The following is a 24,197-nucleotide window of genomic DNA, read 5'->3' as shown; positions in this document are numbered from 1 at the left end:
GTAATTATAATCATGGAGGCCATGATGTGTATATATAATAGTAATATACACATGGTGTTGGTAAGTGATGCTAAATTTTCATATGTAGTGGCCAAAATGTCAGCATTACGCGTCATGAGCTGGGTTCATGCAATCCACATCAATGTTACAGGTGTTAATTTGGAGATTGGCTTCAATTTCAACTTAAGCTTCCTAATAGTTTTTATTTTATTTTATCCCTTTATCTCTAACTCTAGTATTCTTTAATGTTTTGGCAGATAGCTATTGGTTGATGACTTAAGAATATTTTTTTCAGATTTTAAATTAAAAAAATTCGGTTTATCATTAATGAATGTATTATTTTCAATAAGATGGTGAACATATAAATAGAAAAAACTGAAGAAAAAAAAATTCACTTTTTTAAAAGAAGTTGCTCCCATAATTTTTTATCCGAGTGGGGTGAAAATCAATATCTTTCTAAAAGTACGACTCCTAAAAATCAAACTCTCGGATAATTTTTACTACGGCGTTTGATATCTGTTGTATCTCACCATTCTTTTTTATATTCAAGATATATGTGAATCAACTTTAATTTTCTTCTCTTTAAGTTTCTCTTATAGAGTTATAGACTTATAGTCCGTGAAAAGGAAGGACAACCAAGAAAACGAAGTTAATTTGAAGTTATGAGAGAATAGTTAAGTTTAGATCCTTTCCTTTAAGTTAAAGCCATTGAATTGAATGAAAAATCAAATGCGCGTCATCTGAAATATATAGCTCAACGATTTATTTACACCAAACCAATATCACAAGATAGCGTTCTAAAGCAATTCATGTTGTAGACAAAGGTCACTTGACTTTCATGCCGACAACCTTACCGGCAATGTTTTTCCTTTTTTTCCTTAAATCTAACGGATATATTCCTCACATGAGCCAATACAATTTAAACACGGCATATACACATTCCTGCATGGTTAGAGATCTTTATGTGAATTTTTGCTTTCTATACACAAAGCCGTATTGAGATGGCAGGGGCCACAACCTTAAAAACTTCCTTTTCTTTGTCAATTATATGAATTTCACATAAAAATACTTTTTGTTTTTATAAAATATTTAAAAGATTGTCCCGAAAGTTAGCTCAAGTGTGAGAGTTAGGATGTATATGAGTTGGTGGGGAGATCCATGGATCAATCATCATAAGAGAGTGCAATTTATCTTTCCGATGTAAAAAAAATACTTCATTGATTTTTAATTCGACCTCCCTAAATATTTTGTTGATTTATTAATATAATTTAGTTCGCCCTCTTCAAATATTTTGAAGATTCTTAACTCAATCCACAATTATCATGGTCTATGAAGCTCCAATACTTACAAAAATCAAATCAAATTAACATTTGAAGTAAATAAGTAATTGATCAAATATATATTTTATTTTGAATTTAAGGATAAATCTTGTCTAAAGGAGACAGTAGATATTCAAATAAGAGATTAAATTTTGAAAAAAAAAATTAAATATATTATGGATTTAAATTCATAAGTGACAATTTTAAAATAGGATAGGAAACTAAATTTAGTAAATTATTATAACATTTATATTACTCATTCTTTAAGTTTCTCTTGTTAGTTTCAAAAAAAAAGTTTCTCTTGTTCTAATCCCCCATTAAGTTTCTCTTGTGAAAATTCTGTGGTTAATTTTACTATTAGTTTGTGTTCTACTCCTTTTTTTTTGTCGAAGTTGCAATATCATTAATCAAGAGGCCTTGGCCACAGCCAAGAGGCAAGACAAACTACATCTTAAATACAAGGCTTTGCAGATAAACACTACGCTCTAGCCTGCAAGATGCAAAGAGTGGTGCAGAAACAAATGCAACCACAAACTAGGACATCCTAGTTACAAACAATATTCTAAAAGGAGCCCCCAACTAATAATGGTAGCAACTTAGCCAAAAACAAGGCTATCTACTCACAATCATTATACAAAAAGGGAAGAAAACTCCTATACTACCAAAAACCTACTCCGTTAAGAGTTCATGTCTTTCTGTAACTTCCTTGCAAGCGCTGGAGGAGGGTGCCAGATCCAGTCCTTCATTAGGGATCTTTGCTGGGCAAGTTGCGCTACTTGGTGTGCAGCTTCATTCCCCGAGCGATTTACCCAGGAGAAACCCCAATATTCCTTGCCCGACCTGAAATCCATTATGTCTCTGATAATTTGTTGTATCTCCCTTGAAATAGCAGATTACATAAGCTTGGGTTGGGTCATGGCAATACTAAGATGCCTCTTCAATTTGTCTTTCCATATGCTTTGGGCAGACAGGATTCTGTCCATAGTTGAAGGTGTAAAGAAGACAAAGAACTGGCTGCTATGGAAACCACTAACCAGGCATGATTTTTGGGCATTAAGCCTTTTCACAACACTATGAGGACCTGTACGTTTTAGTTAAAAATAAAGGCCCACGACAAAGCCCAATCAGGAATGGGGCCAGAATAGCAGTGATATCTTTGAGCCCAAAAGAGATTAGTGAGATTACAAGCCACCGAAAACCAAAATATTTGATTCACACATACACTCCACCCTTTTAGAAAGTATATAAGAAATATAAGAATAAAAGAGACCTAAATGAGTGATATAATATTTTTTTTTTACAAAAGTGGTCACCGAAGAGAAAGCACATCCAAACTGTCAGTGCATGCTGAGGGGGCCAACATAGCCTCACTCTTAAAAGGAGCGTCGAAGAATTCAAACCTTGACCTATGGAAAGGTGAGAGTTAAACCCGGAACTTGAAATCAGTTGTGTCAACCTATGTTGCATAGTGATATGATATCTGATGTGATAAGAAATGCAAGAAATATAGAAAAAATGTATGGAAATAATATGAAAGTGGGGTGTAATAAATCTTCAATCAAACTTAATTCCATCACTTGACAACACACATGGCACAATGGTTGTAGACTTGATTGATTAAACTATAAGGTAGGTTTTCTAGATCATTTCAATCCGGATTTGAACAAGTTTAAATCCTAAACAGAGAAAAAGATATTAGTCTAGATGTCAAATCATATGAATCTTCATGGTAAAACTTTGCCTCCTACAAGGATCTCACTCAAGATTATGCTGAGAATCCAATCTTATATCATCTATAGCTGGAAAATTCCAATTTGACCAGTTATCAATGAGTCCACCTTGCTAGCATCTATTGATTCTGATTTGCATATCCTCTCTCGGTTACACCCAAAAGAAAAGTACTCTGGATTAACATGTTGGCTTTGCCTGACAGATTAAAATGGATCATCAACCTAATCTCAGAAAGGGACAAGATCAGACCAATATAAACAACAAAGGGATAGAGTAAATTAAAACGTATTCCATCCACCAACATAATCAATATTGATTCAAGGACCAATTATACTACCACTAGTATAGTTGATGATGCATTAAGCAAAATAAAAAGGTGAGCCAGCGGGGTGATTAGTCAGTGTTGTTGACCGTGGATATCCTGTTCTCAACAAATATTGGCCGTTACTAAGTGAAATTTCAGATTTTGGCAGTCAAAAACTGCCACAAAAGTGAGTGTTTGTCTGTCTGGTAATTGACATTGTAGTTGTTATCTACATATAGAGAATGTATTAAGCATCAGAACATGCATGTCTAGAAATCCTTCCACACTTGATTCTAAAGTTAAAATCCATTTTGGAGACAAGTTTATATTTCCGAGGAAATAGAAACGGATTTGGATCCCCTCATAGTTAATCTTACATGACCATGTCATTTGAAAGATATGGACCTTTAATACAAGTTTATCCAATCTTGCAAGAAGCATCATATCCTTAGCAAACTGTCATTAATAGATTAAAATTCCTTATGAAACAGCTGTACACATTTGGCTTAATCATTTTGAAGTAAAAAAGAAAGGTGTTGTTGGAACTTGGCAACGTGAGGCAACAGAGTAGAATCCAACAAAAACTCCAATCCACCTCATAGTTGAGGCGAGGTTGCCGGGTTCCTGTTCCCGTGGCTCAACACTCCACTCAATGCTTTGTCTGGATTCATAGCAGCAGTGTCCCCTCTTTTCATGTCCACCTTTGCCATTTTTCTAATTTAACCAAGTTCTGAGTCACATTGGTAACACAAGCAAGCCATTATTCTATCACTTCCCCCTTAATTTCATTGAAAAATTAAACCTCTAAAGGCTGCAAATCCCTCAGTTTTCGTGCTTTGCCCACGTTCACTTCCTTTCTATAGTTTTTACTCATTTCTTCAGTCAACTTTTACGTGTGGCCTTTGCTTGTATATATAATTTAACTCACACACACGTTCTTCCTCAGAGTGTGTAGCTACCCTGTTTTTTTAGGAGTTCTCCTTTGAAGCAAAGAAAACTACTCTGGTTAGCTAGCAGAATATTGCACCATATAGTATAAGTAGCCATGGCTGAAGTCCTGAAAGAAAAGAGAAAGGGATATGGAATTAGCAGAAAGTGTGCTTCCTTGGTTAAGGAGCAACGTTCTCGTCTTTACATCCTTCGTCGATGTGCCACCATGCTCCTATGTTGGTATATTCAAGGAGATGACTGAACTCAAATTCTAGAAACCTCACTCCCGGTCTCTTTTTTCCCTATCATATACTACATCTATGATCACTTCTCTCTTTTCTTTTTCTATGCTTCGACTTGGGCTATGTCACTTTAATCTCCTTGTGTCCTCCCCTCTTTTAAGCCTGTTTGAATACTCGTTAAAAAGTAGTTGCTACTTGCTACTTCATCAGGAAGTGCATCCCAATGTGTCACTTTCTCGTTTTCATACTTCTAACAAGTATTCAAACATGCTCATCTTTTTGGCCAATTGGAGAAACCCAATGGATTTTTTGGGGGGAAGGAGATTTTTATCGACACCTAGGTGCTGATTTTACCAAAAGAAATGGAATGATCTTTGTGGAGCTGGCAGGAACTAATCAACTGAACCCTTTTGATGCTGATGCTAGAATAATTGGAACATAGTCCTTCTTCATATGGATACTATTGTTCTGCCTATCTTCTATATCCCATGACCCTTGTAGCAAAACCGTTTTTCTTGTATTATTACATGTATTTGCTTTTTTTTTGTTTTTGACAATTGACATTATAACTAAAGAACTAGGATTTGGTCCTTGTATGGAAGCTTAAAGATGCAGAAGGGGAAAAAATGCTGTATGTTACATAGAAGGCAATGAAAAATTACAAATTGTTCTGCATAAAGTCGTTTCATTATGAGAAAATATTATGACAACTATAGTGTCTGTGTATACGAGATGAGGGTTAATTAGGAGCAAGCTTTTAATTTGATCAAAGATACTTAGAGCTTGTTTGGAAACAAGGACCAAAGAGCACTTATCGAAGCGTCTCTACTAAAAAAATTGCACTAAATAAGCTTTAATAAGCACCAAATGGGTCTTTAGTCCACTATTCACTTAACAATGCTTAATCCTGTGACTTAATTTAAATGCCAAGAACATATAAAATATTGCTAGGACTTCAATGATTGAGATGAAGATGTTAATTTCACAACATTATCTGAAGGGATCATGGAATGTTAGACTAAACGTTGAATTGACGCCACAATTGTAATGGCTCTAGATAGTCCAATTTTGCATCATAATGCCTGGCCTTGCAAAGGCAGGCAGTGTGAGCTAGTGGTTGAATCTATTATAAGTAAGTCATTCGGGTGCTATATGTCCCCGAATGTTAGCTCAAGTTGTCAGAACTAGGAGACATAATGGTTTTGGTAGGGTGAGGGGTAAAGGGTCCAGGGTTCGAACCCTGAAGATGACTAATTTACTAACATTACTAACAACTAACATTTGCCTATAAAAAAAAACCAGGTGCTATATTTAATTAATAGAATGATGCTTGTTTAGATTTTTAACATTGAGTAGTTAGTCAGAGGTGTCATTCATTCTTTGAGGTGGTTTGTGAAGATAGAAATCTTTGCCTTTATAATTAGTCTTTTAATCATTATGTAAGTAAAGTTGGTTGTGAAATCCTCATTCGTTACATTCTGTTCATAATAAAAATTGCATCTTGTTCAGGAAAATATCCTCAAGAACAAAGTCAGTAAGCAGAGAGCCCATTTATATAACTAGGACCTCTTGAATAGTGATTAATGGAAGAGAGAATCACGTAATTACATTTATGAGGGAGAAGGTAATACAGGAGGACCTAGTCATGAGGAGATGGGGGATGACTTAGTGAACGGCTAACTCAACTAGACGGATGCTTACTCACTTGGCTAGAGTTTCTGCGGATACTCGCAAGATGGTCGGTCAAGTAATCCATAACGATCTCCAGGCCTTGAGTTATGACGTAGCAAAGAAACCTTTGAATTATGCCTAAGCTTGGTCGGCTAACTCTGGTCTCGGCTGTGACTACGACCGACTATGGCGGCAAACCATGACGGTCCACATCTTATCATTACCGTGCCTTTGCAGCCCAATTCATATATATTTACGGCTTAGCCAAAGAGAAAAATAGTGGATAAAATAAAACTCATTTACATGAATTTGTCTCCTCTAACACTTTAAAGGATAAAATTATACAACCGTTGAAGAGAATCACTTCAACGGTTGAGATTGTTATTATATACTTCCACATCTAAAACAAACTCTGATATTGAGATTTTCATTTTTCATTCAGTACTTCACTCGATAAAGTGAGAAGTCACTTTAGACGAGGTTGTACCTCACCTGGGTTGATAATTGCAGAAGTTTCAGTGAACATTTTATAAAGCTTTCTTGTTCCCACGGGATTGATACAGAAAATATGCTATCTATTAAACAATTTCCACAATTCTTATCCAACCAAACAAGTATAATAAGCAATTTAGTATAAACAACAACAACAAAAACAAAAACCTTACTCCACTAAGAGCTAGGCTATACGGATCACCCGGCACCCGGCGCCATCATGGATCACTTGACGCTATTACGCTCGATCAAAAACCAAAATTTATGGGATATTATAGACCAATTTACTATTTACGATGCCAAAATAAAAATTAAGTAAGAATAAATATAATTTGCCTTAATATAAGCAGAGACAAAGCATAGGCTCACCCTCTTCACCCTTCAATTTACTGGAAACCGAATAACCCTAGCTCCGAATTAAGGAAGCTTAAATTCAACACATGCAATCATGAGATTGCTATATGACTTAACATGAAGACACCTAAGGCAATTCAATCCATATAATTCCTGGTAAGACAAAGACACCTAAGGAAACTTAGGAAGAGAGAAAGTTGTTTAAAAAACAGACCATGCCACAAACTTACTTCAGCCTTATTTAAAACTGTTGTATATGCATCCAGATCTCCTTTTTATAACATTATTTTATGACAGATAGCTAATGTACTAATATAGTTGTTGATTCATTTTTAGTGTAAATGTTACTTTTTTGGGGGGCAAAAGTGTAAATGTCAGACATAAAGGACAAGACAGTATTAAAAACTAAATAAACGTTATGAGAAAAGGCATTTTAAATCAAATGACATTGATGTGTTGGGTAAACTTTAAGCAAAAATGAAGTTAAAGAAACCTCAAGTTCTCCACAGCAGTACAGAAAAATAATGTTACAAAACCATCTATTACAGGTGATGTTGCAAATGATCATGGCCCTACCATGAATAATTGAGATATGTTACAAGCCACCCAGTTAACATTCACAAGCATCAAGACATGATTAACTATTTGCTCTATCTAACTGGATCTACGAATCTTCATTAAAAAATGAAAAACAGAATGTAAAACCTGAATGATATATCACTCCAATAGGAAGTCTTTATTTGTCAATCCAATCCTTGAATAGCAGCATCATGTAAAGAGGAACATTCACCGCAGCAATAACTGTCAGCATTCGCAGTGTGCGTAACAATCTTTGGATAATAAATGTTGTCCTTGATTTTCCTGTTCTAGGAAGTATTCTTGCAACAGGATCAAGCCCAGTGCTTGATCCCATATCCACATTCACAGAGACATCTGCTTCCTGAGCTGTATTTTTTCTAGCACTTGGCCGCATCACCATATTACCCCTGGCAGCAACATAAAGGAAGATGCTAAAGTTTTATGTCTACAATGTGTAACAGACTAACAGAGTTGGGGATGCTCAATTTTTATGTTTCATTACAGACCAAGCGATAACGCTTCTACAGGGTGAAATGCCAAATACTTTTCCATGTAAAGAGTAATAACAGGAACATGAATACCAAAGTTTACCTTTCTCCTGAGCTCAGTTCATTTGAATTTACAATCGACGCATTCAAGGGTTTTTTTATAAGATGCATTGATCCATCTGCATCCCACATCATCTCATATTCATAATTTGCATCCTCATCCTTCTCTTTTGTATCGCTTCTTGACACGATGCAAGCTATTAGTTGTTTAAAATGGCTCGCCAAGCTCCAACACTGATGCCAAAAACTTGTGCTACTTGTTGGCCATAGTAGTAAGGCAAGAAGGGTGAGAACAAATTGCACAGCATACCTGAAAATTAGAGCAAAATAGAACTCATTAAAAAAAAAGTTGACAGGAAGGCTCGGGTGAAAATTTTATATCGAAATCAACACCAGCATTCATAGCTACCATATATAAATGTGTGTTTGCATTGGCAGGTAACAAAGATGAGTCAACAAAACCTCTTCTGGAATGGAAGCATTTGGGCGAGGTGAGTTGTCAACTGATAACAGCATGAAAGAAGGATACAAATTTCCTTGTTGCCAGCTTATAGTACCTAGAGTGTGCTGCATACTACTGTCAGTCTAAGTGTCCCAACACTAAATGAGAAGGCCCAGATAAGAAGATCAGGTTTCTTACCTCGTTTGCAGGCCCAAATTCATATTGATGAGTGATAGTGCACTGGTCATGATCATGGCCAGAGAAAATAAACTTCTGCCAAAACCAAAACTACCTAGTCAGAAAGTTTTAATCTTCACTATCTCTCCTCTTTGAGCTTCCCTCCTTTCTGAGTTATGATCTAATTTCTAGTAATCATGGTAGAGACTTCATGACATTTATTTTTTTTGAAAAAAGAGACTTAATGAATATGACCCCAAGTATTTTTATTACTACATCACAAAGTCTTTTAAAAATAGAAGACATAAAGTGAATAGCATACTATACACATGAAACATAAACAAATTGTTGACAAATCCATCATGGATTAATTTTTTCCCCCACATCCATATTAGGGTGGATTAGTCATGCCAAAAAAAAAATCAAAGAGAAGATAGATGAGATGACTCACAGGCTTGATTGTATCCAGTAAATACTTGGATGACTCCTTAGAAACATAATTTTGATATCTGAAAGTTAAACCAAGCCTCAGTATCTATGAGCCATATTATATACAGTCCATAAAATCTTCAAGCTTCTCGTAAGATAGACTAACTTACAATATATTATTAGTATTGCCATGCACAGCGCGATGCATCTTCTGAAGATTAAAGAAAGAAAGAATATTAGTAGTTTCAAGAATGCCAGGTAAGAACTACTCATTTCAGAAATCACGCACTGCACCACACTACTGTGAGGGCCAACTACTGTGAGCGCCAATGTCATTCAAAATATAAGATGCCTACCACAGATGCGCTTCAAGAAACTGAAATAAATTTTACCTGATTGATAATTGGGGAACTGCGATCAGGGCCACAGTAAGTATCATCACGTCGATATAAAGGAATATGTGTCAACAAGACTCTTGGATGAACTACATCATCTAGAAAATAAAAAAGAATTGTGGATTACGATAGGACACAAGATAAAAACTAAAAATAATGTATGTATAGTCCAGTTTATACCGCTAGATATATTCTTCACAAACTCCCAAGTTTGAGAAGTCAGGTGCTTTTGTGGATTTCCTGTAGAAAACATAATGAGTTAAGTAATTTAAGTTTTTTCAAAATTCTGCAAGCAGTGACTTGTATAAATGGCATGAGATTGAAATTTACAATATATCAGCTATATAAAAAATTATAGTAATTTAAATGGTTAAAGTATATTGCTAGTGTCACAATGAATATTCTGTCAAACAAAGCAAGAAATAGACCATAAAGAAAACCTCATCCAAATGAAGAAAAAATCATCGTTAAAGGCAGGACAAAGAAGTAATAAGTTCCACATGAAACTTGGTAAATTGGATGAGGCGGAAAAAAGTAAAAGAACCATATATTGGAAAAGGCACAGCTGAGAGACAGATAGAAAGAGATTAAAAAAAAACTTGATGTCAGATAAGACAGGGACACATAATGTATTGACAGGTAAATCAATAGTAACAGATTGATACCACAAAATAAGATTACTACCAATTACAATATTGTTAATTAAGAAACTTGACTACTCATATCTATAAAGCAAAACCCAGTTTACCATCCAGAGTTTGAGCATCAACAGCAACAAAATCCACTTTTCCAACAGTAAATATGTAGTTCCTAGTTCCAAATGCTGCCTCATAGCGTCGGATAACCTATGCTCACGCAATGATAAAAATGTTGGGTCAAGAACCCACCAAAGGAGATTATACAGTTAACAGAGAGCATAAATATGATAGATATGCTACAATATGTAAAACTGAAATGAAAATCTTGAGCATCGAAACTCTTGACAGAGCATTTTTATAAAGTTAAGATGGGACTCAAAAGCTCGTTTAAGGTAAATCACAATTAAACAGACAGATATCTGAAATATTTTAGTGCCAAGTGTCATTTTACAGGAGTTATCAAAATCAAATCATCAGACAACCATCATAAGATGAAGGCCTTTTATTGTTGCTATTAAAGGTCTGCCATGTTTAACGTACTTTCATCTTCAGACAAAATCAGTTATACATTAAGGGTGTGTTTGTGAGTTGGGCTTTGGAGGGGAGGGAAGGGAAGGGAAGGGAAAGGGGAAGCTCATGAGAAGGCCTCCCCTGGTTTGGGAGATTTTAAAAAGGGGGGAAGGCTTTGGGGTATTTCAAGAAACCCTCCAACACCGATCCAAAACCCTCTCTTTGTCATATTTTCTAGTTCTCCCAAATTGGGGGTTTTGGACTCACAAACAAGGGAAGGGCTTCCCCTCCTTCTCCCTCCTTCCCATGCCCTCCCCTTCCCCTCAAAGCCTTCTCGTCCCCTCCCCTAAAAACTTGGAAATACACCCTAACGTAAAGGAGATTTGTCTATACAAAGTTTCATCCATTAGCAATTTTTATATATCATTGATTAGTCCAAAATTTTAAATCAACAACACTTAAGAAAAATAAATGCAAATTCTCATCCCTAATGTCTTGAATATAGGCATGACTCCAATTCCAATGTAACTGGCAACATTATTAGTCATGTGTTCGTCTTTGACTCCCAGGACTTGGGTATGAAAACATGAGCAGTAATATGTTGAAATACCTCTGGCTTTTGAGAATGAAGACTTTCATAACCAATATCATGATTTCCAGGAATGTAGTAAACTTGCTTGTCTGTGTATTTTCCTTGTGCATTCAAACCAAAGATATGTTTGAAGCGATTGAAAGACTCCTGCCATCTATCCATCCAAAAGATCATAAAAGAATTTCATGTTAGGATTTGAGTGAACTTGCTATGGATACATAATTCAACCACAGAAAACAAATATTTCAAGATGCATAAGTCAAATCACATTTTACTTGCATTAGTTAGGGGCTTCCCTTTAGCATATAATCATTTAGAACAAGTTGACTACAGAATCTAAGCGTTACTTTTTTTTCATGTTTTCAACAATTTGGATATCTGAGCTAATTATGTAAATTAATGATTAAATAACCAATTGAAATATAGGACTCAGAAAAACAAAAAAGAAGGATTAAAATTTAACATTAAGCCCCAGACAAATTGTGAAAACATCGGTATTACAAAGCACATATATGTATTTGCGAATGTGCTCTGCCACCTAATTATGACTCATGCAGTTCATTTGCGAGGATTCACAATGGCAAACATGGAACATAGCCGCTACTTAAGCCGCCATCAACAACATAAATCAAATATTCTTGGACCCGCTTATCACCACCCTATGGTGGCCCTCTTCAAGAATGTCTCCCCCTCGAGGAATGTCATCCTCTTGAGGAACATGATCCTAAGCCACAAGCTGACGTTACTCAAGAGGATCATGTTCCTCGAGAGGAGGCCTCAAAATGGAGGTATTTTTGAAGAAGAACACGATGGAGTGGTGGTTATGAGCGTCCAGGATGTTCACTTTATGTTAGTGATAGCGGTCTATGCAGTGACTATGATCCATATCGATGTTGTGAATCAGATGGGCTGGATTGGGTCATGATTAGGAGGCAGAGTTGTTTGCCACGTTCACTTACATGGTTCAGAGTTTCTCGCCACATTCGTTTACATGGTTTGGAGTTAATTGCCATGCTCATTTACTATAAACTTGCAAAAAGCCAAATTAACAAATAGATACTTACTCTTCATCCGATAAATAAGGACCTCCATCAAAGTAATCACCTAAAAATAATATGACATCAGGTTTGAAAGGCAGGATAGATGCAAAGAATGATCGGCGCATGTTTAAATCAGTGTAGAATTCTGCAATCTCCAGTGCAAGCGATTTTTCAGGAAGACGGAGAGAAGTTTTATCCATGAGCTGTCATGTTAAAAAAAACAAAAGGGCATATCAGAAGAGAGATGCACATCCACAAAAACATACATTAATAGATGTGCCTAAATATGCAATGCAAGTAGATTTCTCTTGAATACATGTATACCCATAATTGTAGTAGTACAAAAGTTAACCTGTGGATCTGCAATAACAGCAACTTTTACATAACGAGCTTGATGATTCCCACTGTCTGTTTGAACCTGCAATCAGGTTATTCAGCTATGCATTTCACAAATGTTTACAGCATAAAATTGTAATGTGTACACAATTACACATTGTGTAGTGTCCTAGATAGGAAGCAACCATGTTGACTTAGGTTCACCTTTATAGCTTCAACAGCCAGGATTATGAATCATCAAACTCTTCAACATTCCACAAAACTCCATTTAGAAAATGTATAGATCCAGCATAAATTCACCCTCACATTCCTTGTTAGAATCATTACATTACACACCAAAAACTAATATTTGAATCTATTTATTAATTTTGCAAAAAAAAAACTATTTTTTCAGCTACAGCTTAATTGTTTACCTACTTCCCATCCCATAAACAAAATCCAACAAAAATTATAAAGTTCTGGTTTTGGATATGAACTGTAAACAATAAAAAAAACTGAGTGCGACCCAAAAATGAAGGGAGTGAAAAGTTGAAGACTTTATTTATGGTTACCGTTGAAGAAGAAGAAGGGGTGGTGGTGGTGGTGGTGGTGCGGAGAAGATGGGGCCAGGAACAGGTGAAGAGGGATGGAAGCCAGTAAGCGAACATCTCCCCGTAGAGGAGGGTGAGTGCCCAAATGAGGCATAGCAACACAGTCAACTCTCGCTGCTTCATCACTGATCCTCCTTCAATCGAATCAGCTCAATGCTTGAGATTGAATCATCACGGTGCAACTAGTAACTACACTGTTTCTCTTTCTCCCCCAAAGTAATTCTGATATTATTAGCACTACTGTAAATCATGTAATTAGTGAAATAAGTAATAATAATCACTTTGTGAGTTTTTCCTTATTTTATTGTTTACGTTTTAATTTTGATGCACTGATGGTGTAAATAATTGTCATGAACTACTAAGGATCATAATCTCATCCTTTCAATTACTAGGATGAAAAGAGTTTTGTTGTCAAAGTTCCTAGGGTCAAAATGTGAAGCTCAAGGGAGACAACTATAAGCCTACAAGGTTCATAATGTATCCTCGCTCTTGACGAGTGACGAGTAGGACGAATCTTTTCGAGTTTCAATAGTCATCACAGGACGCCATTGGATCATTAAGTGATATTTATCATCACTCGAAACCACTTTAACTTTGTCCTGTTTCTTTACTCATTTAAAGGATTTTCACAACTAAGGTCGCGGCGAGACGACGTAAAAAATAAAATAAAAAGAGAGGAGTCGCCTCAATTTATTAAGCAAAGTTGAAATCTTCAAATGTTTTAAAAATTCAATCTACAACTAGAGTACTTGATTCGGTGGTTATTTACGTGTGAGGAAGGATTTAACCCTCAACGACATTTATAAAATTGGTTATCCGGATTAGTTGGGCAAAATCTAATAACTTAAAAAAATCATTTTACACCATAAAGAAAAGATTTTTTTTATAAATATTTTTATGATTTAAACATTTACAAGATTAAAGATTTTTATTTTGAGTGTCTGACCGGAATTAATGTCTGGCCTACATATTCGCTGGAAAGAGAAATCAATGCTACATAGATCTAAATATATATATATATATATATATATTTTTCTTTGTGCTATTTTTTATTTTAAGAACATTTACCTTCTTGAAGGATTTAAAATTTCAGATTTTTAAGATTTTTCAATTGGTTGCCTGATAGATGTTATCACTCCTATGTACCTCTATTGAACTCAAGGCTTACGTAGTTCTAAAGGTTTAAAAGTGACTTTTAGTCTAATGTGTCTGATGGGCTAAATATCTCGCTCCTACGTATTTCTCGTCACAATAAGAAAATCAAGGCTACATAGTTCTAAAGGTATGAGTTGATTTTTATTTGTTGATGTTTTTTTAATTTTGGAAAACTTTTTTTCATCTAAAAAGATTAAATATTTAATACTTTTTTTAGATTTTCTTAATTGAGTAACTGGTCGGTGTTCCCGTTCGTACATACCCTTTTTAAAGGGCTCAAGAATAATGTATTACTAGATATTAAAAGAGAAATCTTAATTGGATTGTTTGACGAGAGTATTCCTGCTCCTACTTACCTCTATGAAAAGGCTCACATACGTAGTTATATATTTTTAAAAGAGAAATAGAGATTTTTAGAAAGGAAGTTTGATTTTTATCAACATATTTTTATCATTTTTCAAAAGAATATCTTTTGGATTTTTAATAATTAAAATCTAAAGAAATATTTACAATGAAACTAACTAAACAAATATATACATAACAGCTAAAAAGCATTTTTGTCCCCTGATGTTTCAAGTTTATGTAAATTCTGCCCTTATTTTATTTTTGTCGATGTTTCTACCCCTCATGTTTTCAAACAGTGCATCGTCTACCCCTTTGTCAGTCAAGCTTTCTCAGGAGAGGTTCCTGAGTGGATTAGAGATGAAAATGAGTATATATATGAAGTTGATGATGATCAAGGAAATGATATAAATTAAATTTGTTTGATGTATATATCAATTATGTATGTAACTGAACTGGTTAAATGCATGTTTTGCTACTTATAGGTCTTGAGTTTGAATCTCCCATGCCCCCTTTTTCCAATTTCACTTGTAATTTCCACGTGGCAGGTCCAAAAAATATTTTTAAAAAAGCAAAATCAGCTCATTCCGTTAGTTTTTTAATGTTTGACTGACGGAGGGGTAGACGGTGCACTGTTTGAAAACATGAGGGGTAAAAACATCGACAAAAATAGAGTAGGGGCATAATTTGCACAAACTTGAAATATCAGGGGCCAAAAGTGCTTTTTAGCCAACATAAAAATATTTACATCTAAAAATATTTACAAGGCATCTACAAAATAGAAAGAAAAAAAAAGCAAATTTCACATGAAAAAAAGAAAACAAGAAATGAGGTAAAAAAAAACTTAACTCCAAGGATCACTCACAACCATGTATGTCTCTTAAGAACTTGACATTGTAGTGCAATGACAAACTTTAGACTAGCACACAGATTCATCGCTAACACACAAAATCTAAATGACTGAAAAATAGATTTGTACAAATTTTTTGAAATAAAAAACATACACACTAAGTATATGTCACTCATACCCTCAATAAAGCATTAATCTTATGTGATTTTTAAAATTTTATTTGGTGAATAAACATGAGAAAGAGCTACCTTTATATAGGGGAAAGAGAAGGAAGAGAAGTGAAACTTGTCTAATGTGGGACTAAGTGGGTAGTTGATCAAATGTTAAGAAATCTTTTGAAACTTCAATTTTTTATGTCAATTTTAACGCGCTTTTTTGACTATCCAAATATTGAAATTATGTCTTGGCCTCTTTCACAAGAATTATAGATGACAGCAAAATCTTTCAAACGTCATTGGTTTCATGCAAAATTGACACTTGCGACTATCGATGCGACTTTCATGCCGCAATTCGTATATAGATGAGGTGATGAATTACCCAACAATCGCAATACGCAACGATAGCATCCAAATTTATCTTGCAAATTAGTCATTTTTCAATTGTGTTCAGAATTATCCTTATGAACAAGTGAAATTCTAGACATTAGTCTGTAAACATTTTGTGACTTGCAACATATACATCATCTTGGGTATCTTGATGCACATGTGGTATAATCGTAAGATTTCACGAAACCAATGTATCCATGGCAATAGTTGTTTGTGCGTGAATATGATCATCAATAGGCCACTGAATAGGGTATATACCAGACTCAATTACCACATGGAACAGAATCTACCTTTCACAAAAACATAACTATGGGATATTGACCATTTACAAACCACATTTCTTACATTACAACGTGACTTTCATTTTGGCACATCACACAAACACATTGCTTTAACAAAATCAACCACTTCACTTAAGATAGATACAAACCATTTTGATATAATCCTACAAACTGGGCATTATGGCATATGGAGTATATCAACATAGACAAAGCAAGAATACAGTGAAAATCCTCACAATTCAACATTTTCGGATTCTCATGCTCTATGCAACGATGTTGGAAAAACAAAGCCAAATTTTGTGGAATCCACTATTTCGTAGCCTCTTTCGTAGCCTTGGGGATCAGATGCGGAGCATTCGACAGAAATGGAGATGATAAAATGTAGATGATATGAACGCAATTGGAGATGCATTACAGAGTGGGTTTCAGATACTAGTGACGTCATGTGACATCAGAGAGAGAAACAAAGGAATTTTTTTTTCCAAAAATAAAACAAAGGATATTTCAGATGGGCATCTTTGCAATTTTCCAAAAATATGTCTCTAACATCTACCTAACCAGGGTGCCAAGTAGAAGGTAAAAACTTCTGACCATCGAATTAAAATATTATACGGTGTGGATGGGTGGTCCACCGGTGGACTAGTTTCAAACTTGCCCACATAGTGGGCACCCCCTACTACAAGCTTAAAATATTTTTTTAACTTGGATTTGTTTCCTTGGATTCAGTATTATCTATGTGAAAAATATTGGCACTTCTTCTAACCTTTTTAATTAAGGGAGGCTCCTCTAGTCCATTTGGAAAGCCCGCAATAAACAAGTCTTCCAATCTGAACATTTCAATGCCTCATACATCCTGTATATGGCTTAGCACACAAGTGTTGAATTGAAATTTTAGAAAGATTAATAACATTGAATATATCTTCCAAAATTGGAATACAATACTAAAAATTGGAATAAATCCACTTCCTTTTATTTATCACTTTATGTAATAAATCCACGAAAATATAATCTAATAATACTTATTCATGATATGTATTTTTACCAACAAAGTGTCAATCTAGTAGCAAGTAAGTTAATCGCCGTAAGAATGTGAACACATATTTAAATTTTGGGAAAGATATTTATTGAAAAGGCTATACAACTGTTTTACGAACTTGTGACAACATCAGTAACATATACTTATGTGTGTATTTTTTATTCATGATGTTAAAGTTTTCTAACATATTAAAGGCAAGTTATTTATCCACAATATGCATCTATCTCTACATGAATTATTAAATTTAATTTAAAAAGTCTAATCACACTGGATATTATGTAAAATTTAGGGAGGCTAATAGTGTTATAAAATCATATTGTTAATTTTAACTTGTAGCATGAATAGTCCCAAATCTGAATATAAGTGATCCGTACTTATCAGCATCAGGGGAAGCTTGCTTGCAGATTCTATTGAAATTTGAAAGCAATTACCTCAGCCACATTAGACTACTATTCATTCCTCTGTTTCTTGACATGATCTCATGCACTTTGAGGGGCATAATTAATGTTTATTATTCCATTTGATTCACTGTTTGGTGAAAAATGGTTAATATCAGATATCATGCACAGCTATTATGCTTTTCATTACCCCACCACTGAAAATGAACCTCGCGTTTAATGGCCAAGAAAGACTTTCTAGTCTCAACCCAAAACAAGCCAAGAAGATGGATATAGTCAAGAAGTAATCATTGGCAATTGCATTGATGCTACATCTCCCAATAAACTTCCAACAGGTTTGTATTGGCATTTTTAGATATAATACATTTTTAATGCTCTTAAAATAATTTTTTATCAATTGTTTTTTAAAATAATTTTAAATTTACCCTTTTTGTATTTAATGAAAATCCCTGCATGATATTTGCTAGTTCAAGTAATATAACGTCATACTTTTGCAATTTTATTATGACTCACAAAGACACCAACGAATGTTTTGTTCAAGTGTTGCAATGCCTTTAATTTCGGCATTGTACAGCTCTTGAAGGCATGTCATGCTCCCTATTCAGATTCTAAAATGACATTATTGAATCACAGATCTTATCATGAAGTGCATGATTGTATCTGAAGAATTAAGCAATGTGCATTTCCCCTCTCCAATATAGTTTGGTTGCTTAAGCACCTTCTCCTTTAGATAACTGGTTGAAGAATAGTTTTCTGTCCTAGTTTCACCTGATTATATGCAGATGTATGCACAAAACAAAGATCACTACTGTGCTTGCTTTAACACAGCAGGCATGCCATTGATTTATAGAGTAAAAAACATGACAAGTTCTGTGGGCTTTAATTTGAGATGTCCAGTTCCAATTAAAACCAGTAACTTGTAGCACTTCTGTGGGCTTTATTGGTTTGGATTCTGCACTCCTCATCCGATGGAGTAATCAGAAGCTATTGAAATGTGAAGTAAAGAAAATTTTGCAATTGAAAATGGATGATCACAATATAATTCACAAAATCTTATTCTGACAGGGCGGGTCAACATTTACAGTGGTAAAAATGATAATTAAACTGTGTATAGAAAAGCAAAACTTTTTTGCACAAGTATAACAATATCTACTGTCATGATATGTTGAAGGGCAAAGCATTTCTTGCTAATCTTTGTTTCCTTGTTGGTTGGATGATCCTACATTCTTGAGCCATTCAACAACTTCTCTGATGCTGGGTCTCTTGACAGGATTCTGGTTAACACACATGCAAGCCACATCCAGCACCTGAAGCATCTCTCCTTCAAAGCCTTTTCCTCTAATAAAAGAGTCAAAGACTTGATCTTGTTTTCCTTCACATCTCATCTGTTGAACCCAGCCAACCAATTCCCTTGTCATTTTCGGCTTGCTTACATCGACCGGCCTCCTACCGGTGAGAAGCTCAAGCAAGACAACTCCGAAGCTGTAGACATCTCCTCTCAGAGTAGCCACCCATGCTTGTCCGTACTCTGGGGGAATGTAACCTAATGTACCTACAAGTTCAGTTGTAACATGGGTCTGATAAGGAAGAATCAACCGGGACAACCCAAAATCAGCAACGCGCGCCTCAAACTTTTCATTAAGGAGTATATTGCTTGACTTTATATCGCGATGCACGATGTGCGGTTCACATATCTGATGCAGATAAGCCAAACCACAACTTGCTCCTCGTGCGATCTTCAAACGAGTTGGCCAATCAAGCGGTGATGCACCATCAGCCTTTTCATGCAACCAGTAATCCAGACTTCCATTCTCCATGTAGTTGTATATGAGAAGGCGGAAACCACCGTGCACGCAGTAGCCTTGCAATGACACTAGATTCTCATGTTGTGCTGTTGACAAAGCCTCAACTTCTGCTTTAAATTCCCTTTCCATAAGGCCCAAATCTCCTGAAAGTTTCTTGATGGCTAGATTAGTCCCATTCGGTAATGTTGCTTTATAAACCAAACCGAAACCCCCACATCCTATGATGTTTGATTGACTGAAATTCTCAGTGGCCTTTATGATCTCAAATATTGTAAGATCCTTGGTTTCATTAGTTTTGTTGGGGAACAAGACCACTAGGCTAGCCTCGTTGTCAATCTCAGGATAAACCCCATTGTTGGAGTAGGTAGCAATTGATTCCAGTTCAATCTTGTCAGAAGCTGCTCCTGGATTGACCCTCCTCTTGGAGAGTATCCACAGTGTCAACAAGGTCACCAAGGAAGAAAAGCCAAAGCAAGCTGCACTAATAATTCCAATCAATACCTTTTTGTTTGAACTGCCACTAGCTGCAGCACTGTTAGTATTTTGTTGAGAAGGACAAGAGCGCTGAATAACTGAACCACACAATTGTGTGTTTCCGTCAAAGCTGGAAAAGGAGAAAGTATCAAATTGACCACCGGTTGGTATCTGTCCTTGAAGATCATTGAATGCTACACTGAAAAAGGACAAGAAATGCAATCTTTTGAGTGAATCAGGAATTTCACCAGATAGGTGGTTTCCTGAGAGGTCTAGTGTCTCTAAATTGGTCAAGTTTGAAATTTGAACCGGTATATTGCCGGAGAAGTTGTTGTTCTTCAGGTCCAGCTGATGAAGGACACTCAGTTGGCCAATCTCAATCGGGATACTGCCGCTAAGGCGATTGTTTTTGAGATACAATGCTGGTGGAAGGCTAGAAAGCTGATTGTATTGCAATAGGGAAACATTGTTGGCATTAGCAAACACAGGTAACTCCAAGTAAGTCCTTTCTACTTTATCATTTGCCTGTTGTGATGTTAGTGCTGGGAGTCTTGTCAGCTCCGTCGGAAATGTTCCGGTAAGGAGGTTAAAAGACAAGTCTATGTAAAAAAGCTGAGGAAGTGCACCCAACCAAGGAGGAATTGGACCACTAAACTTATTAAAGGACAGGTCCATGGCCTCAATCTTCGTCAGGTTTGCTAGCCAGCCTGGTATTTGACCAGTAAATTGACAACCACCCAAGCCGAGAACCTGCAGCTTTTGGAATCCATCTTGTCCTGTTAAGTTTACATCCTGTGGCATCATTTCATTCAAAAAATTCTTGGACAGCATAAGGGTACTAAGCTTCTTGAGCCCTGTCAGAATTCTCAGAGCACCAGTTATATTCCTCAGCTTGTTAGTGGATATTGATAGGAAAGAAAGAGACTCAAGTCCAAGTATCGCGGGGGAAACCTGCCCCTCAAGTTGATTAGATGCTAGCCTTAATGCTGCAAGTGACTTGCATGCATAAAGTGTTGGTGGTAAAACACCAGTGAAAATATTGTTGCCAAGGTCAAGTGTAGCAAGTCTGAGGAATCCTGAGAAATTGAAATCTGAGAGATTCCCCTCCAACTTGTTGACCCTTAAATTCAACACCACAAGATTGGCACACTTCATCAGAGATGGGGGCATAGTACCTGTGAGATTGTTGACATGAAGAAGCAACCGTTCCAATTTGGAAAGATTACCGATATCCTGCGGAATGGGGCCAGTGAAATGATTGGAGTAAAGCTCCAAAACTGTGAGATTGGTGAGGCTAACAATGCCATCACCAATTCTTCCAGTGAGCTTATTGAGGGGCAGTGATATTTCTTTAAGAGAGACAGCATCAAAAATATCAACAGGAATAGGCCCGGATAGAAAATTGAAACCTGCTCGAAACCTCTCCAGATTGGAACATGCTCCTAGTCCAGGCTGAACGACACCATCAAAATCATTGAAAGAATAATCCAAGAATCTGATAGAAGACGACGAGTTGCGGTCATTGGTGCAAAAGATTGAAGTGGGGATTTGGCCTGTGAAACTGTTGTTGCTGACATTGAAAGATATCAAACTCCCTCCTGCCAGGTGCTGAAGCAATGAAGATGGAAGCGTTCCATTGAACAAATTACTAGACAAGTCCACCTCCTGGATAACAACACTAGTACTGTTATCAGCAACAAAGGGTGGCAACTCACCAGAGAGGCGATTGTAGCTCAAATCAAGAACCAGAAGGTGATTCAGCAGTGAGAAAAACTGGCTCTGAAGATTCCCAGATAATCTATTATGAGAAAGATTAAGGTGAGAGAGAGCAGCTAGGTTGGTGAGAGATGGGGAGATAACTCCAAAGAGACCTCTAGATGGTAGCAAAAGATGAGTAACACGTTGATCCCCATCACAAGTAACACCTTCCCAATCACAGCAATCAAGGGAAGAAGAAGAAGAAGACCAACTGAGAGGAGGGTAAGGGGAAGAGATAGATATATTCCCAGAAAATTCCAAGAGTGAGTCTCTATCAATCTGGTTACAAATTAATGAGGCTTGAACAACCAACAAGGAGAAAAGTAAAGGCAGAATAATCAAATTGGAAACCATGTAATTGTATTTACAAGAAAAAGAGGGTAATAGGGTTGAGGCTGATCTCATGAGAACTAGAGATACCCAGAAGGGCAAGATTGAGTCTTTGGTGGTGTTGATCACAGTGACATGAGAGCAGAAGAAGAAGGAGGACACAAGGGTATATGGGTAGGCATGACCATCCATTGACCGAGCAAAATGAAGGGTTGAGAAGAGAGAGAAGAAGAGAAGTGGAGATGACGTTGACAACTGGAGATAAATACAATATAAAAAAGCAAGCAGTGGAGGATGCTTCCCATTAATAAAATCGAGCGTTTACTTTTGAGGTTGTTGTTTGTTTTGCTTGGGGCGGCCTGTAGTGGCAGAAGAAGTGGACGATGATGATGATGATATTGATGATGATGATGAACATGATTGACAAAATATAAAGTAGAAATCGCAATATCAATGAATATAGTAGTAGTAACATGAAAACGTGTGGAGGGAGATTAATGGATTCATCTCCACCAGACAAGAAAAGATGGACAGGGAAAAACAAAGCTATACCTCTTTAGATCTTCCTCCTCTTCTATGCTGCCACCAAACTGAAAAGCACCTACCACTACTTTTTCTGCTGGTGGTGGTGGTGTGGTGTTGCTGGTGCTGGGGTATGGGGATTTTTAATTAATTATTATAATTGTTATTCTTCATTTGTTGTTTATTGTTTTTGTTATTGTTTTGTTCTGTGTCCACAATGGAACATTACACCTGTTTGGTTTAAATTTTTCTTTTATCGAATTTGAGTTTTGTGGATGAAAAGAATTTCGCTAAGAGAATTGACACCATTATAAAGTAGAGTTCAAGTCTTTTTGATGGAAAGAATTCGGCTAAACGAATTAGTCTCACAATCAGTGATGTGGATATTTCAGACACCAAAATGATTATCTCTGATTAAATGACACATATAAACAATAAAGAAGAAAACAAAACATTCATTTTTTAATTTTTATTCTACAAACGGGTTGTGCATGTTTGTTTGGATTAGAGTTGAAAATGCATATTAGCCCATTAGCAGAAATTTTAAAACACAATTTGTTGAATTGAAGTTGAATGTGTTTTTTTTTTCTAACTCAATGGTTTTCCAAACATACTCTAGCTACTGTTTTACTTTCAACTCATTTGTGTAAGGAACATAATCTATTGTCACTCAATTTTCAACTTCACCTTAGGTTATATAGGAATATGAAAGAAATGAGTAATAAATATGTTAAATGATGTGATAGGAGAAAAAGAATAAAAAACTATCAAAATTATAAGTAAATTCCGCTATAAAAGAATCGGGTGAGAGAGGCTCAAACTCTCAAGTTGTTCTAATATAATAGAGAACAATTTGAGTTAGGTATATATGAGGTCCATCTATCTTTATACTTGTATTAAAAATCATATTTCAGTATATATATTTTTGTGGTGAAAGATAAGCAAAGAAAACAAAAAAACTACATTCCAAAATAGTCTCTAACTAAGGTCTCCCACAATCCTGAAGGGGGTTGCTCGTGAATCACCATACCTGACACAGAGCAAGCCTCAAGTTTGGCCAAAAATCAATTGTCACATTCCCTTCACTAGAATGTGTGTTCAAACACCACATCCCAAGCTCTAGAAGCAAGCTCCCTAATATTCCTAGTAATGGAGGAACACTCATGGAAGAGAGGAGCAACTTGTCAAATCAACTTCAAAGCAAGAGCTAACAACTTTGCGAAAGGCACCCTTCCAGTAACAATTTATCGGCGGGGTCTATGGCCTTGCGAAACAGCTGAGTCAGACCATGAAGGGGTGTATGGCCCAGAATACAATTTACCAACGGGAAAAACCGTCAGTACATTACTCACGAATAAAAACATTGATAATTTACTAACAGT

At 36.0% G+C, this 24,197-nt stretch overlaps 2 protein-coding genes across 3 annotated transcripts; both read right to left on the bottom strand.

Moving 5' to 3' along the window:
• Positions 1 to 7,521: 7,521 nt before the first annotated feature.
• LOC130746381 (uncharacterized protein C630.12) lies at positions 7,522 to 13,551 on the bottom strand. Of its 2 annotated transcripts, XM_057598992.1 has the most exons (13): positions 13,281 to 13,551; positions 12,746 to 12,811; positions 12,418 to 12,596; positions 11,372 to 11,507; positions 10,362 to 10,458; positions 9,794 to 9,853; positions 9,611 to 9,711; positions 9,389 to 9,429; positions 9,241 to 9,298; positions 8,811 to 8,885; positions 8,580 to 8,737; positions 8,214 to 8,480; positions 7,522 to 8,029 (listed from the first exon to the last, which is right to left on the bottom strand). In XM_057598992.1, exons 1-13 carry the CDS (start codon positions 13,440 to 13,442, stop codon positions 7,780 to 7,782), a joined length of 1,650 nt encoding a protein of 549 aa, XP_057454975.1. In that variant the 5' UTR covers positions 13,443 to 13,551; the 3' UTR covers positions 7,522 to 7,779. The 2 variants fall into 2 exon arrangements, with proteins under 2 accessions (XP_057454975.1, XP_057454976.1); XM_057598993.1 differs by lacking the exon at positions 12,746 to 12,811.
• A 5,403-nt stretch (positions 13,552 to 18,954) lies between these two features.
• LOC130746380 (tyrosine-sulfated glycopeptide receptor 1-like) lies at positions 18,955 to 22,909 on the bottom strand. Its single transcript, XM_057598991.1, has one exon. The coding sequence runs from the start codon at positions 22,483 to 22,485 to the stop codon at positions 19,114 to 19,116; it is 3,372 nt and encodes a 1,123-aa protein (XP_057454974.1). The 5' UTR covers positions 22,486 to 22,909; the 3' UTR covers positions 18,955 to 19,113.
• Between the last annotated feature and the right edge of the window lie 1,288 nt (positions 22,910 to 24,197).

Source organism: Lotus japonicus, chromosome 3, assembly GCF_012489685.1.
Source record: "Lotus japonicus ecotype B-129 chromosome 3, LjGifu_v1.2".
NCBI classification, from domain to species: domain Eukaryota; kingdom Viridiplantae; phylum Streptophyta; class Magnoliopsida; order Fabales; family Fabaceae; genus Lotus; species Lotus japonicus.
The sequence above is the reverse complement of the archived record's forward strand: the minus strand, read 5'-3'. Positions and strand labels throughout refer to the sequence as shown.